At 43.2% G+C, this 15,021-nt stretch overlaps 1 protein-coding gene across 8 annotated transcripts in view; it reads left to right on the top strand.

Moving 5' to 3' along the window:
• Positions 1–15,021, top strand: part of SORCS1 (sortilin related VPS10 domain containing receptor 1) — a 591,779-nt gene that overhangs the window by 200,739 nt on the left and 376,019 nt on the right. For all 8 annotated transcript variants that reach the window (XM_005566385.4, XM_005566384.4, XM_065521387.1 and 5 more), the window contains exon 2: positions 6,112–6,179. In XM_005566385.4, coding sequence (XP_005566442.3) covers positions 6,112–6,179 — 68 coding nt within the window. The remainder of the gene's footprint in view (positions 1–6,111; positions 6,180–15,021) is intronic.

Raw genomic sequence — 15,021 nt, 5'->3', positions numbered from 1 at the left:
ACCTAGTCGTCGTCTACATTATTCAGGATTTGGAAATAGAGACCATAAGGAATGAAAGAAATTTTAGGATCTTGTGCCCTAATCCTAAGCCCATACTTTTGTTTCTTTTGAGATTCGATACTGCTTTCACAGTTGGACATAGAGGAAAACAGGAATGCAAATTATTATTAATTGAAGAGTGAAGAGATATGTCCCCTTTTTCTTTTTCTTCCTCTTCTCTTCTTTTTTCTTTTTCCTTTTTCTTTTCTTTTCCTTTCTTTGTTTTTTTTTGAGATGGTGTTTTGCTCGTTACCCAGGCTGGAGTGCAATTTTGTGATCTTGGCTCACCGGAACCTCCACCTCCTGGGTTCAAGCAATTCTCCTGCCTCAGCCTCCCAAGTAGCTGGGATTACAGGCATGTGCCACCACACCCAGCTAATTTTGTATTTTTAACAGAGATAGGGTTTCTCCATGTTGGTCAGGCTTGTCTCCAACTCCCGACCTCAGGTGATCCTCCCACCTCGGCCTCCCAAAGTGCTGGGATTATAGGCATGAGCCACTGAGCCCAGCCCTGATATGTCCCCATTTTCTAAGATGTCCTTGAGGTGAGCAGTAGCCAGGTGAAGTATCCTTACAAATCCACTGACACCCCCCCAACTTCCTGATGCAGAGCAGGTGAACCCCACAATTGGGGCTTAGCCTGGGAGGGTTCTTCACTCAGGAAAGAATTCAAGAGTGAGCTGATGGTAGAAGAAAGCAGGTTTATTAAGTGGCAATGTACAGCAGAGTGGCTACTCCTTCCAGAGCGGGAGTAACCCATAGGCAGTGTGCCCAGAGTAGCAGCGTATGGGCTGTTTGCTAGCAATATTTATAACCACTTTTAATTACATGCAAATTAGGGGGTGGGCTCTTCACAAATCTCTAGGAAAGGAGTGGTAACTTCCAGGTGTTGCTCTGGAATTTCTCAACTGTCATGGCACTGGTGGGAGTGTCTTACCCTGAGGAGCAGCGAGGGCAACTAGAGATTGCCTTTGGTGCCATCTGCTAGTTCTGCAGGTTTCTTCATTTCACCCTGCCGAGACCAGGAAATAAGTTCCTCCAGTCTCCTGCCTCACTTCCATGCCACTTTCTGTGGGGTGAATTCTTTAGTAAATAAAAGGAGGAAGATACTATGTTTTTGTTTTTAAGAAAAGAAATGGAAAATTCCTATGCTTCTATTTAGAAAAGCATAGAAAAATTTTGGTTCTCTACAATCTACTACTTAGTTAATGCACAAGTTTTCAAAAGTTGCTGTGTGTAGAACCAGATTACCAGGAAGGTGTTCTCAGGTTCCTTAAATGTTTGGGGTTTCATTTCTAAATTATATGTTATGTTAATAATAAAAACCATGCTGTCATAGTCAAAGGTGTTACATGACTGATAATTGGCATGGTAGAGATGGCCTGTCTTATGCTCCTGGCAGGTTAATTCATTTCAGTGCATACCTGTAAATAAGCTTGCCCTAACGTTTTGATATAACAGAATAGTTTTCACTGACTTTTGGTAATTTATAGCAGAACAGTCTTATTAGTCATCCACATACCAGCATCTGTTTGTGAATGTTTTTGTTCTGTAACCCAGTGCAGAAAGAGGTTGGGGCCAGAAGGGAGGAATGAATTGACATTTTCCTCTCACAGAGTCCTTTGTGATGGTTTCTCAACTCCTCGTCCAGAGGGAGTGAGGGCTAGACTTGATGGAATTATTCAGTAGGAGCTTTGTAAGGGCCTGATCAAAGGGTCACTAATCGTTTGGGAGCCCAGGTTATGAAAATGTGGCTCAGTGCTGTGGGAGAACCCCTTGCTCACTCCCTTGGACCCTCTCCCATTCCTGCACAGAACCTGACCTGTTACTGTTTCTGGCACCCTTCTACCCTCCAAGGAATGGGTGATTTGAGAACAGTAGCTTGGCGAGTGGGCACCGGCATCTTCTATGTACCAGCCGGGTGCGGTGGCTCATGCCTGTAATCCCAGCACTTTGGGAGGCCGAGGCAGGTGGATCACGAGGTCAGGAGATCGAGACCATTCTGGCCAACATGGTGAAACCTGTCTCTACTAAAAGTACAAAAATTAGCTGGCTGTGGTGGTGCGTGCCTGTAGTCCCAGCTACTCAGGAGGCTGAGGCAGGAGAATCGCTTGAACCCAGGAGGCAGAGCTTGCAGTGAGCCAAGATTGCGCCACTGCACTCTAGCCTGGCGACAGAGCGAGACTCCATCTAAAAAAGAAAAAAAAAAAAAAAGAAAAAAAAAAAAGAAGAAAAAACGTATGGACCAAGTGAAGTTCCTCCCAAAAGTTTTGTAAGCGATAGATGTGGCAAGAAGGAATCACGCAGTGGAAGATGAAGTGCAGATGTCATATGGTGACAGCAAGTCCTAGACTGGCGAGGGGCATACTTGAAACATGTTACTGTGGAAAGTCCCAGAAATAATTGGATGCTGAGGTCCTGGTACAGCACAGGTGGAGGTTATCAAGTCTTAGATAATTTGGGTTATAGCTATTTAAAGATAATATCCTAAGATTTTGAGAGGAACCTTAAAAAGCTAGTACCATATGGTGACCACTTGAATCGGGGATGTTTTAACACTATATAATGAAAATAAGACACAGAAATAAATGGGATGCTGATGGATATGCCACTTTGTGTGGGGGTATATGTGTTCATATGCATTTTGAGATGTATATGTGTTCATCAAAATAGCCTTGCTTTTTGATTGAAGTTATAATTGAATGCTATACACTTAGAGTTTTTCTATACATGAAGATTGTGTGCTGAATGAATAAAAATGAATTATGTGTATATTATTTAAGCACATACAACATTTCACTTAATTAAAAACTTCCACTGAAAGCTGGATGCAGTGTCCTGCACCTCACTCCCAGCTACTAGGGAGGTTAAAGTGGGAGGATCCCTTAAGCCCAGTAGTTGAGACCAGCCTGAGCAATAGAGCAGAACTCCCATCTCCAAACAAAAATGAAAGCAAACAAAACAGCTCCATTGTGTTCCCTTTTGAGTTTGAAAAATACACAAAAACAACAGAGAATAAGACCAGAGTAGCGAGGCAATTGCATTTTTTGACATTTTCTCATTTAAATGTAGTGGTTTTGGCTCTGGTTCCCTTAACAGAAACTGCTTTGTTAAATAGTATTGGCATAACAGAAAAGCAAGCAAACAAACAAGCAACAAAACATACCTAACATAAGGATGCATCATTGTTCAGGAATAAGATGGTAAATAATGCAGAGAGGCAGTAAAGGGAAAAAATAAAAAGAAATCTCAAATAATCGATTGAAAACATAACTAAAGGTTAGCAGTTCTCCCTTCTTTCTTGCTCTCGTTATGAAAACAGAAAGATTAAATAGATTGATTCAAGCAGATATGCTTTCAAATGCCATAAAGGACTCCTCTTCTGGTGCTGTATTGATAAACTGCCTGAGTGTATCACTGGCATTTCAGTTTTACTAGCCCTGCAAGAAGAGGCAGGGAGCGGTTTCTACCTCCCTGCCTGCCTGCCCTGGGATTGCTTAAACAATTTCTGTGTGTGCTTGTGCGAGTGGCTCCACACCATTACATGCTGGGTTAAAGGGTTCCTTCTCCGGGGCGCCTTTGAATTCCCTCATCACATGAATGGGAGACACAGCCTGTGACCAGCTGAACTTCATTATTTAGTTTACTGCGGTATTGTATCAGGAGAGCAACTACCTAGAAATGCTTTATGCCCACACCCCTATTTTCTTGGTGGGGGATTTATAGGCTTATTCGGCAAAATTGTACTGAGGTGGAGTAGCAACATCATTCTGTGTCTTCAAACAAACAGCCACCCTGCTGCCACTGATCAGTGTTCCTGGGATGGCAGTGATTGAAATTTAGCACTGAGCGTGACTTAATTGGCACATGGATCTGTTAAGCATATGCCCCCACCACAGGCATGCCATCTGATGTGCCCATAGGGTGTCCCGCACCTCACACATGCTCACGTTTTGCTAAAGAAGCAAGTTTTGAACAGGACCTGGAAGGAAGGAAGCTGTGCTGTAGTTCAGGAGAGGGGTGGCCTTAGATGACAGGTACTCAGGGATCTCTGCCTGTTTTTAAGTTATTGTAATTTTTTTTTCCCCTTGAACTCAGAACAAACCTAAGGTCAGGGAGTTTCAGTTTGCTTGCTGTGAAATTTAAAAAGTTAAGAATGTGTTCACTGATGCTTGTGCCTTCAGTAAATCAAACGCTGTGCTAGTAGAGTGGAACTTGGATTCAGCATTCCTCAGCAGCTTGCAGGCCCGGAATTTAAGGTTGGAATGTTCTCTGCTCACTGTGGCTAGAACTGATCCCTTGGCCTTCAGAGAAGAATTCAGGAAATCAATGTCAACGTGTTTCTGCTGAGTTGGAAACAGCTGGGCTGAGCCAAATGTTCTAGGTTATGAGTACCAGGAGGAAAATACGAACTTCGACAGAAAACTGAGCAAACCCATAATGTTTTTCCCTCACGTAAGAAGAGCAAGTCAAGTGGAGAAATCAGTGGTTAGGAACACACACTGCTCTGTGGAATCTTCTCAAGTGTCCTTGGGCTCATGTATTTCAAGTAACCAAGTGGACTGTGTTCATTGCTGTAGACACCAAGAGAAGCCGTCTTCTGGAGCAGCTGTGATGGGAAGAGTTGCGGTGTGACTGAGAAGGGGTATATAGCTCTTCATCAACTTCCCTTTTCTTTCATGAGCGCTTCTGTCCTAACCGGATCACGGACTCGTAGGCTGAATCTGTTTTTCTTTGTGTTCTCTTCTGGCATCAGACAAAATCCTGGGCTCCTAATAAACGTTTAATATATGTTTGTTGAATTCTGAAAGAATGAAATGGTTTTTAGGTTCCTCTGGGTAAAGTTGAAAATAGTGCTGCTTTCGATGTCAGAGGAGGATTTGCTGCGAAGTGAATATAGCTTAAATTTAGCCTTCTGCAATTCTACGGCTTCTTTCCTGAGACCTGTTCCTAATTTTTGATTTTATCTGTTTCTTATGGAGGGTTCCATAAGAAACAGATTACACAGTAATCATCTGGACCCCATGAAATAGATTTGCTCCTGTTAAAATGCTGTTGTTTAGCCCTGCCAATGTGGCTGCTATTTTATGGCTTTCCTAGAAATTGGAAGTCAGAAGAAAGTTAAAACCAAGCTCACACAGGGCAAAGGGAAGGAACTAACATTTAAGAATCCCATGCTAGGCCAGGTGCAGTGGTTCATGCCTGTAATCCCGGCACTTTGGGAGGCCAAGGCTAGCGGATCACCTGAGGTCAGGTGTTCGAGACCAGCCAGACTAACGTGGCAAAACCCGATCTCTAAAAATGCAAAAAATTAGCCAGGCATGGTGGCGGGTTCCTGTAATCCCAGCTACTTGGGAGGCTGAGGCAGGAAAATCGCTTGAACCTGGGAAGCGGAGGTTGCAGTGGGCCGAGATTGTGCCATTGCACTCATACGCGGGCGATATGAGCGAAACTCCATCTCCAAAAAAAAAAAAAAAACAACAAAAAAGACAAACCACCATGCTAATTGATATGTAATTTGTATTTATTTCCTAATTTAACTTCAAACAGCAATTCTTTTTGGGAGATAGCATTACTCTTCATCCCCCTTAATAAATGGGCATACTGACTTTCAAAGAATTCTTTGCTCTCTCCCAAAAAGATGGTAGCTGGGCACATTGAGGTTATCCAGCCACCTCAATGCCCAGTTACTAGGGCTGGAAACTAATCATTGACATTCCTTTCTCCCAGGCATCTGCTCAGTGAGTACCTGAAGTGTGTTCATATTTGGCAGTTCTGCCAGCCTTCCCTAAAAGCATTAAACCCACTAGGGAAAGAAATGCCTGGAGGAGCAGTTAACCCTTGCTGCAGGGTGACAGGGAGAAAGGTAGGGAGAGGATAGGCCTAAGCAGTTCAGTGGAAAGGCAGAAAGGCACGCCAACCCTTTCCCAGTCAGTGCCGCAAATGCTGTAACAATTCATTCAATTATGCTAAGCGCCTATTAAAGGAATCCTAAGCCCTCCCTTGGGCCATTTCAGTTCTAAGAGATTGTAATTGTTTGAGACTAACCATGATTTCTTCTTTTGCCTTCAGGTGATTCTCATTTTGACAAAGCTCTATGACTATAACCTGGGGAGCATCACCGAGAGCTCACTTTGGAGGTATGTAGATAAATGGAGCTAATAATTACCTTGTTATTTAAGCATGATGCCTGCTACTGCTGTCCCACTCACTTTTTCCTGGCAGGATGGTTCCTGGTAATGTGTACTCCTTGCTTTCTCTCTTTAGTGATGCGCTGGGGTTTATCTCCAGGCAGTCCAGAGCTTTACCTTCTTTATAGATCCCTTCTTTTAGTCAGTCAGATTCTTTTGCTAACCTGTACAATGGGTTGTGTTTATGCACCGTCTCACTGACCTTTAAGTTTATTGGATCAGAAGTGAGAGTGGAAGTCTCTTTGCAGAAGGACTCAGCACAGCCTCTTGGTCTGTAGAATGAGGCTCTCTACCAGGGAAACTATTTTTTATTTTTTTGAGAAGGAGTTTTGCTCTTGTTGCCCAGGCTGGAGTTCAATGGCACGGTCTCGGCTCAGCGCAATCTCTACCTCCCGGGTTCAAGCGATTCTCCTGTCTCAGCCTCCTGAGTAGTTGGGATTACAGGCATGCACCACCACACCTGGCTAATTTTTTCTATTTTTGGTAAAGACTGGGTTTCTCCATGTTGGTCAGGCTGCTCTTGAACTTCTGACCTCAGGTAATCTGCCAGCCTCGGCCTCCCAAAGTGCTTGGATTACAGGCATGAGCCGCTGTGCCCAGCCCAGAGCAACATTCTTTTACTAACTTCCCTTCCATGACGGTCCTGCAGCTCACCAGCAGCACAGGCATACCTACCCACACTCATGCACACCCTTATCCTTAGGATACACACTGTATTACTTCACACATGTAGAGTGTGGAAATGATACAGGATTTTTTCAGTGCCTGTTTGCCAGCCAGAGACCTCTGCAGCCGACAGTGCCTCTGATTGAGTTTTGCTTGTACCCACAGGGCTTGCTCTGCCCACTTGGCCCATCAGGCTGCACTCAGCTCATACAACTGGTCTATATCTCATGCCCGCCAAGGGCAAGCCAGGCGCGCCAGCTGCTGTGGTGGGGTGGGCAGCTCCAGGCATTGGCTCTGTGCAAGGCTGTGGCTGGACCAGGTGTACGGCAAGGGGCTTCTGCCTTGGGCGCTGGTGTCTGGATGAGGGGAATGCGGTGGCGCCCTAAAAACTCGGAGACACCAGCAATCACGAGACTCCAAAGGGGGTGTTACAGCATGGCACACAGCCCTGGCTTGGGGAGCTGAGGTCTGGGTCCCCAGAAGGGTCACAGCTCTTCTCTCCTTCTCACCAGCCACAGTGCAGCAAGTGGGGTGGGGGTGGTTTTTAGCTCGTTCGTGTTACGGCTTGTGCAGTCCCACTGCTCTGCTCTAGCCCATGGCTCCTAGGCTGGCCCGGCCCCACTGCTACTCCCTGTGGTGTGGGGCAGCTGCCTGGCACCAACAGAGGACAGGAAGGCTACAGTGTTACAACTCCTTTCTCACTCGCTGTTTGGTGGGTCCCAGGTTCGTGTCCTGCATCCAAGAAGAATGAGGTTATACGGACAACTGGAGAGTGATGCAGGCAGAGAAGAGTTTTATTGAGTGATGGAACAGCTCCCAGTGGAGAGGAGACCCAAAGCGTGTAGTCCCTACCAGAAGGCGGGTAGTCCCAAAGTGCGGCTGAGGCCAGGGTTTTTATAGGCTCAAAATGGGGGAGGTGCAAGCCGTAGGTAGAAAGAAGAAAACATATTGGGTCTTGGAGGAGTTTCCCAACCATGATTTTGGATCCTTGGTAGCCCAACTGCCCAGTCATGCTGGTATTCAAGGAGCTCCTCTATGCTAAGGGATTTGTACCTATTCATTTGAAAAATTATTGTGATAGTGGTAGAAGGCAGACAGATTCCTAGGCAGATAGGGGCAAGCACCCAGTGAAACCCAACCTTCAAGCCATAAGACAGCCTGAAGCCTGGAAACCAAGGGGCCACTTTTGGGTATAGTTCCTAGTTACAGGGATGTAACTGAAAGTGTGCGAAGTTTGGTAGGGGCCTTAATAAAAAGTATAATTTTTTAGTGCTTTAAGGAGCCAGCATCTACTATATTGCCTCAATTCTGTAACCCTTCATCAGAATCTCTGTGACTCTGATCAACTTCGTACTTCCCTGATAGATTTCTCTAATGGATCTCCATGTATAAGAGTAAAAGCCAGCGTTTTTTTCTGCAGTGTATCTGCCATATAAAACATAGTCTGCATATTAGAAATTTAATAGATAATGCAGTTTTGTCTCACTGGGACAGAGGCTTTCAGCAGTCGTAACTCTCCACCTGCATAGTGGAAAGAGCATGCTTGCGGGGCCTGAGGAGCTGGTCGCCCCAAACTGTAGAAGCTCAGGTTCAGTGTGCTTTTCTCTCCATGATGGGGCATTGTTACTGACGGCTCAGTCTAGGAAGAATGTCCTTTTTAAACTTGGTGGAAAAGGTTAATTTAAAAAATGGCATCACATTCCATTAGTATCAGGCTTCCCTTCTGAAGGAGCAGTCTACTTGGGTGAAGTCTGGGAAAGTGTGGCAAGAATGACCTGCTGGCTTCTGAATCTTAAAATGAATTTCACTGAAGGATGTATACTGTCATGCACTGCATAATGACGTTTTAGTCAACGACACCATATACAACAGTGGTCCCATAAAATTATACTGTATTTTTCCTGTACCTCTTTTGTTTAGGTATGTTTAGGTACACAAATACCATGATGTTACAATTGCCCACAGTGTTCAGTACAGTAACATGCTGTATGAATTTGCAGTCTTGGAACAATAGGGCATACCTTACAGCCTAGATATGTAGTACGCTACACCCTCTAGGTTTGTGTAAGTATACTGTATGATGTTCACACGATGAGAAACTCACCTAAGGTCATGTTTCTCAGAATGTATCCACCTCATTAAGTGATACATGACTATAGATACACATATAGTCAGCGTTCTCTCTCTGTGAGTTTTAGATCTGTTAATTCAACCCATCTTGGATCAAAACTGTTGGGGGAAAAAATTAAAAAAAACACTAGCACTAAAACAAGTAAAAAATACAGCATAACAACTATTTACATAATATTTATATTGTATTTAGTGTTACAAGTAATCTGGGAATGATTTTAAATATACTAGGGAGAAGATCAGTACATCATATGCAAATACTACACCATCTTCTATCAGGAATTTGAGCATCTGTGGATTTTAGTATTCATGGGGGGTTCTGGAAACAATCTCCTCCAGATACAGTGAGATGACCATGTGTATACGCCCACACACTATACCCATAGATACATAATATATTTTTAAAATATACCCCAATAGTCATTTGCCATATGTCATATACTGGTGTGACTACTGCAGGTATGTGATATATTAGAAGCTGGTAATTTTATTTATTTTAAATTATTATTATTATTATTATTTGAGAAAGATTCTCACCCTGTCACCCACGCTGGAGTGCAGGGGCATGATCACAGCTTACTGCAGCCTCAAACACCCAGATAAAAGCGATCTTCCCACCTCCACCTCCCAAGTAGCTGGGACTACAAGTATTTGCCACTACCCTAGGCTAATTTTTAAAAATTATTTTTATAGAGACAGGGTCCCATTTTGTTACTCAAACTGGTCTTGAGCTCCTGGGTTCGAGTAACTCTCCCACCTTAGCCTCCCAAACTTTCAGGATTACAGGCATGAGCCACCACGCCTAGTCATTTTAGTACTTTAATAGGAATGGCACGTACCTTACTGAAAATATAATTTAGAAAAGAGAGAATAAGGTGGAAAATATGTATAATACTTCATATTATAATATATAATATGTCATATATAAAACCTCAGTAGGACTTTTGAACAGCTCACGGTGCCCATACTCAGAGTTTAGGGAACCTCCGTAGTTACGCTAATACAGAGGAGGAGTGGGACAGGCCTGGGTGGGTAGACGACAGGGGTCAGGAAGAGAAAGCCTTATGGTTCTGAGTTGTCTAGCACATACTTTCTTGAGGGAAACTAGATGGCCTAGCACAAACTGACTTTCTCCTGCACCAGCTCATACTGTTACCAAAACACCAAGGATCCAGTCTCAGCCCTGCTGCTCACTGCACAGAAAGCCAATCACCGAGACAACGATTATTGCCAAGGAAGAAGGCTTTAATCAGGTGGTGGAGCTGAGGAGATGGGCGATCAGTCTCAAATCCATCTCCCTGACTCACTAAACTTAGGGGTTTAATATAGTGGGATAGAAATGTAACAGTGTGTTGGAACTCAGGAACTAGGGAAAGGTAAGGAAATGAAATGAGGGGCCTGGCATCTCATTGTCTGAATGCGATAAGCTGGTGAGTTTTAGTTCTTTGATACTTTTTGAGAGGCTTCCAGGGCCTTTCCTGAGGAAGGAACTCAGATGAAACAAATGTTAAGTTTCAAGCTTTAAGACAGGAAGGGCCAATTCCTATTTTTATCCAAAAGAAATGTGTATGGGACTATTGGGGTGGTTTCAGTACTTTATGTTCAGAAAACCTGCCTATGCCAAAAATTGGGGACTATGACCTCAGGCAAGTCTTAGACATCTGCAAGGTACCCATGGCCCTGAGTACAGGAGTTAGCATATAAGCTAGTACTCAGTAACTCTGTTTTTAAACAGAGCAGTGAACACAACAAACTGAATGGTCATCCAAATATTATTTTATTATATTGTATTTTATTTCTTTTATTCAACAGTGTTGTATTGATTAACTCCTTTATGCCTTGGAATGATCTGGTCCAGCAAGGGGAAGGTATGTGTGTGCCTAGATCAACAGCAGATAGGCTCTGTCTTCCAGGCGTTCCTTTTTAGAGGGGGACAAAGATCTGTGGACAGTCAAGGTGAGAGGAAAATACACTTGCATGTATCCCTCCTTATGTAATTGTATAGAATAAGTTATTGAAGCAGCCACCCAGAAATGCCAGATCCCAGAATAAGATAGATATAATGTAAATAGACAGACTCTCACACAACTGTAAGTGTTGTAATAAGAATATGAGATAAGTGTTGCTTCTTTACTTTGCTCATGTAGATATTTTCTCTTCTTAACTCATCTTTGAGTCCTTGAACCCAGCACCTTCTGGTTTAGTGATAATGATGATAATGGTAATGATGACAATACTGAAAACTTTTACTGGGTATTCACTATGTGTCAGACATGATGCTGAGTGTTAGACATGTGTTATTAGATCCTCTTAATTCATTTTTATGGTGTGCCCAAGGTCACACAACTAGGAAATAGTAGCCTACAGACTTACAGACATGTTACTGAACTCCATCCGTTCATTGCTTATCTGTCTTCCAGAGCTCTGCCTTCTGGTGGATCTTTCTATATGCAAACAAATCAACAGAATATTTTATAGAAATATATGTGTATATTATTATATATTATCTATATATGTGTTGTGTATACACACACACACACAGACACACACACACACACACACTATATACAGAGCAAATAGGGTTTTCTATATGCTGTAACATTCTGAGCAGCAGTTGCCTTACTCCTGAAAATACTGGGCGACAGAGAAATGGCTTCTTGTCCAACAAATAGATGCATGCAGTTTTCAATTGAGCCCTTATTCTTTACAAGTTTTAGCAGCTAAAGAGTCAGAAAGGGGCAACTGGCAAATGCCCTTGAGGTGGTAGGGTAGGCAAGAGGCCAAGAGGCTGTTGACCTTACAATGATGTCCTAGGGCTGTAAGCCTTGCTGGATATTAACAAACCTGGGAAGACAGAGCGAGACATCACTGTACCAAATTAATGAGCTTTTGCTCCCAGTTGGTCTTGTCATTGATTACACCTTAATCTTGGAGCAAGTTGGTGATTTCTGTTTCATTTTGTGTTGTTCTTCACTCGGGGAGTCAAACCGAGAGGAAGAGGGGATGATTTGATGCAGAACAATCAACTGCACCTTAAAATTGTCTTCACTTTATAGTAGATTAAGCTTTGCGAATTGGAGAGCGTGGTGGTTTTACCATATTGACGCAAGATAAGCTTAAAGGTTGAGAAAAATAAAATGTCAAAATCTTGAATATAGTACTTCTGAGAAGAAATATATTCATCTTTTTTTCCTGTTATACTGGGGCAATCAGCAGTCTGTTGAGAGAGGCTTAGCTTGTGAGAAAGCCCTAGGCAATTCTGGAAGGAGCTGAAAGTCTACTCTCTTAAAGCAGCACTCAGCCTGCAGTACCTGTCTGTCATAGAGTTTGCCTGACATGGCTGACATCTCAAATGCAGTGTCCTATTCTCAGATCCACATGGGACACAAGCAGGCTTCTAACTGGGTCTCCAAAAGTATGCACTTCTCAAACAGCAGAACCTGCTTTTGGAGGGGCACAAAGCAAGTGCAGTTTAAGGACAGAGAATGTGTTAGGCTTTTGATGTGATTCTGTATTGGCAGCCAACCCTGTCCCATTTTCTCAGGGGACACATTTTCTTGGGCATTACACATCGTGATTATCAAGAGAAGTTCCCCAGTAGTGTTTGTGAATAATAGCCTTGAGGCAGAGACTGTGTGGGGATGAGGGCAGCCTGTGCTCTCTGAAGAACTCCTTGGGTTCAGGCTGAAGGGAACTCATCTGTGTGCTGTGAGCCCTCTGCCGGCCCTGTGGGTGAGTCCCAACGCCTCCCTTCTACTCCCACACCACATCCAGGGGAAGAAGAGTGGGTGGCTTGGGTCAGATTGTTAGTCCCTGCTTTGAAGGATGTTTTGCTACCAAATCCAGGTTTCACTCTGCTATAAACACAAGGCTATATGCACATCCTGAAATATTAATATTAATAATAATAATAATAATAAAACCAGAGTGTGATAACTTCCAAGCAAGAGAAGTCTTGATGCCACACAGATTTAATGATGCAATTCACACCTGTGCGTACAAATGTTTAGTACCTCTCCAAGGTCCAAGGGAGCTAGTCGAGCTCCCAGGCAGGATCCGGAAGTGTTCTGGATTGTGGCTCTTTGGATTCTCGATTCTTTTGTGTTTTGTAACTACCATTCCATATTTGTGTCACTTGGAGTTGCTTGTGGTTCCTGAACTTATACAATTAATTTTTTTTTTTTTTTGAGATGGAGTCTTGCTCTGTCGCCCAGGGTGGAGTGCAGTGGCGCGATCTGAGCTCACTGCAAGCTCTGCCTCCCTGGTTCACGCCATTCTCCTGCTTCAGCCTCCTGAGTAGCTGGGACTACAGGCGCCCGCCACCACGCCTGGCTAATATATTTTTTGTATTTTTAGTAGAGACGGGGTTTCACCGTGTTAGCCAGGATGGTCTCAATCTCCTGACCTTATGATCTGCCTGTCTCAGCCTCCCAAAGTGTTGGGATTACAGGCGTAAGCCACTGTGCTCGGCCTACAGTTAATTTTTTTTTTATGTTTTAAAGAAACAGGGTCTTGCTCTGGCACTCAGGCAATGGAACAATCATAGCTCACTCCAGCCACAAGCAATCCTCCAGCCTCAGCCTCCCAAGTAGCTGGTGCTACAGGTACATACCACTGCGCCAGATTAATTTTTAAATTTTTTTGTAGAGACGAGGCCTCAATTTGTTGCCCAGATTGGTCTTGGACCCCTGGCTTTAAGCAATCCCCTTAACTCAGCCTCCTAAAGCACTGGGATTACAGGTGTGAGTCACTCCACCCTGCCGACATTTATTTTAGTAAACCTTGTTATTTTTTAAAAAATCACAAATGTGTGCTCATTACAATGAGCCAGAAAAAAATACAGATATATATATTTTTTAAAAACTGTGAATAGTTTCTTACATACCACCTAGATCGAGTTTTCCTGATATCTGTGATGTTGAGTTATTGTTTTTTTCTCTTCATATCTTTATGACTCAACTAAAAAGTGCCAACAGATATATACATACCGTAGGTCTACTTTTTCATTTGTTTAAGAAAACAGAAGTATACTATTCACTCGACTATGACAACCTGATTTATTTCCCTTAACAATGACTCTTGGGTGTTTGTCCAGATTAATGCATTGAAAAAAATGGTCCAGGCTTATAAGCATCCCAGAGTATGCATATTGTACAGTATATTGAATTAAACAACTGCATGCTTAATTAACTTATGTATTGCTTCCTACATGCCAAGAAGTGTTTTCAGTGCTTTCATCCTTTTAACAACCCCCAAAAATAGGCACTGTTTGTAGCTCTAGTTTCTTTCTTTTTTTTTTTTTTTTTTTTGAGATGGAGTTTCATTCGTGAAGAGTGATGGCATGTTCTCGACTCACTGCAACCTCTGCCTCTCTCTGGTTCAAGCAATTCTCCTGCCTCAGCCTCCTGAGTAGCTGGGATTGCAGGTGCCTGCCACCATACCCAGCTAATCTTTTTGCATTTTTAGTAGATACAGGGTTTCACCCCGTTGGCCAGGCTAGTCTCGAACTCCTCAGGTGATCCGCCCGCCTTGGCCTCCCAAAGTGCTGGGATTACAGGCATGAGCCACCACACCCAGCCTGTAGCTCCAGTTTCTAGATGAGAGAAGTAAGACTTAGAAAGATTTAGTAGCATGCTCAATGGTCTGACAGCCAGCTAGTCAGATAGAGCTGACTCCTGAGTATTCTCTGAATGCCTGTGCTACACTGCTTCTCCATTACCTTTCTGATGGATCTTTAGTTCATTTCCTCAAGAGTTGTTATTACACATAGTGCTCTGACAGACATATCTATAAACATATCCTTTTACTTTGGTAATTTTACCTTTATAAAGTACAATAGAATTCTTAAGATGATATTGTTGTATCAAAAATGAATGCATTTATATTGTAAATGATACTCGAGATTACATTCCAAGAAGGCTGCAACAAATCATACACGTGCAAGCAATAATAGTTTGCGGATTTCCCCAGGCTTTCATCAGGACTGGAATTTTCA

The sequence above is a fragment of the Macaca fascicularis genome, chromosome 9 (genome assembly GCF_037993035.2).
Source record: "Macaca fascicularis isolate 582-1 chromosome 9, T2T-MFA8v1.1".
NCBI lineage: Eukaryota > Metazoa > Chordata > Mammalia > Primates > Cercopithecidae > Macaca > Macaca fascicularis.
This window is presented reverse-complemented; position numbering and strand designations above follow the sequence as displayed.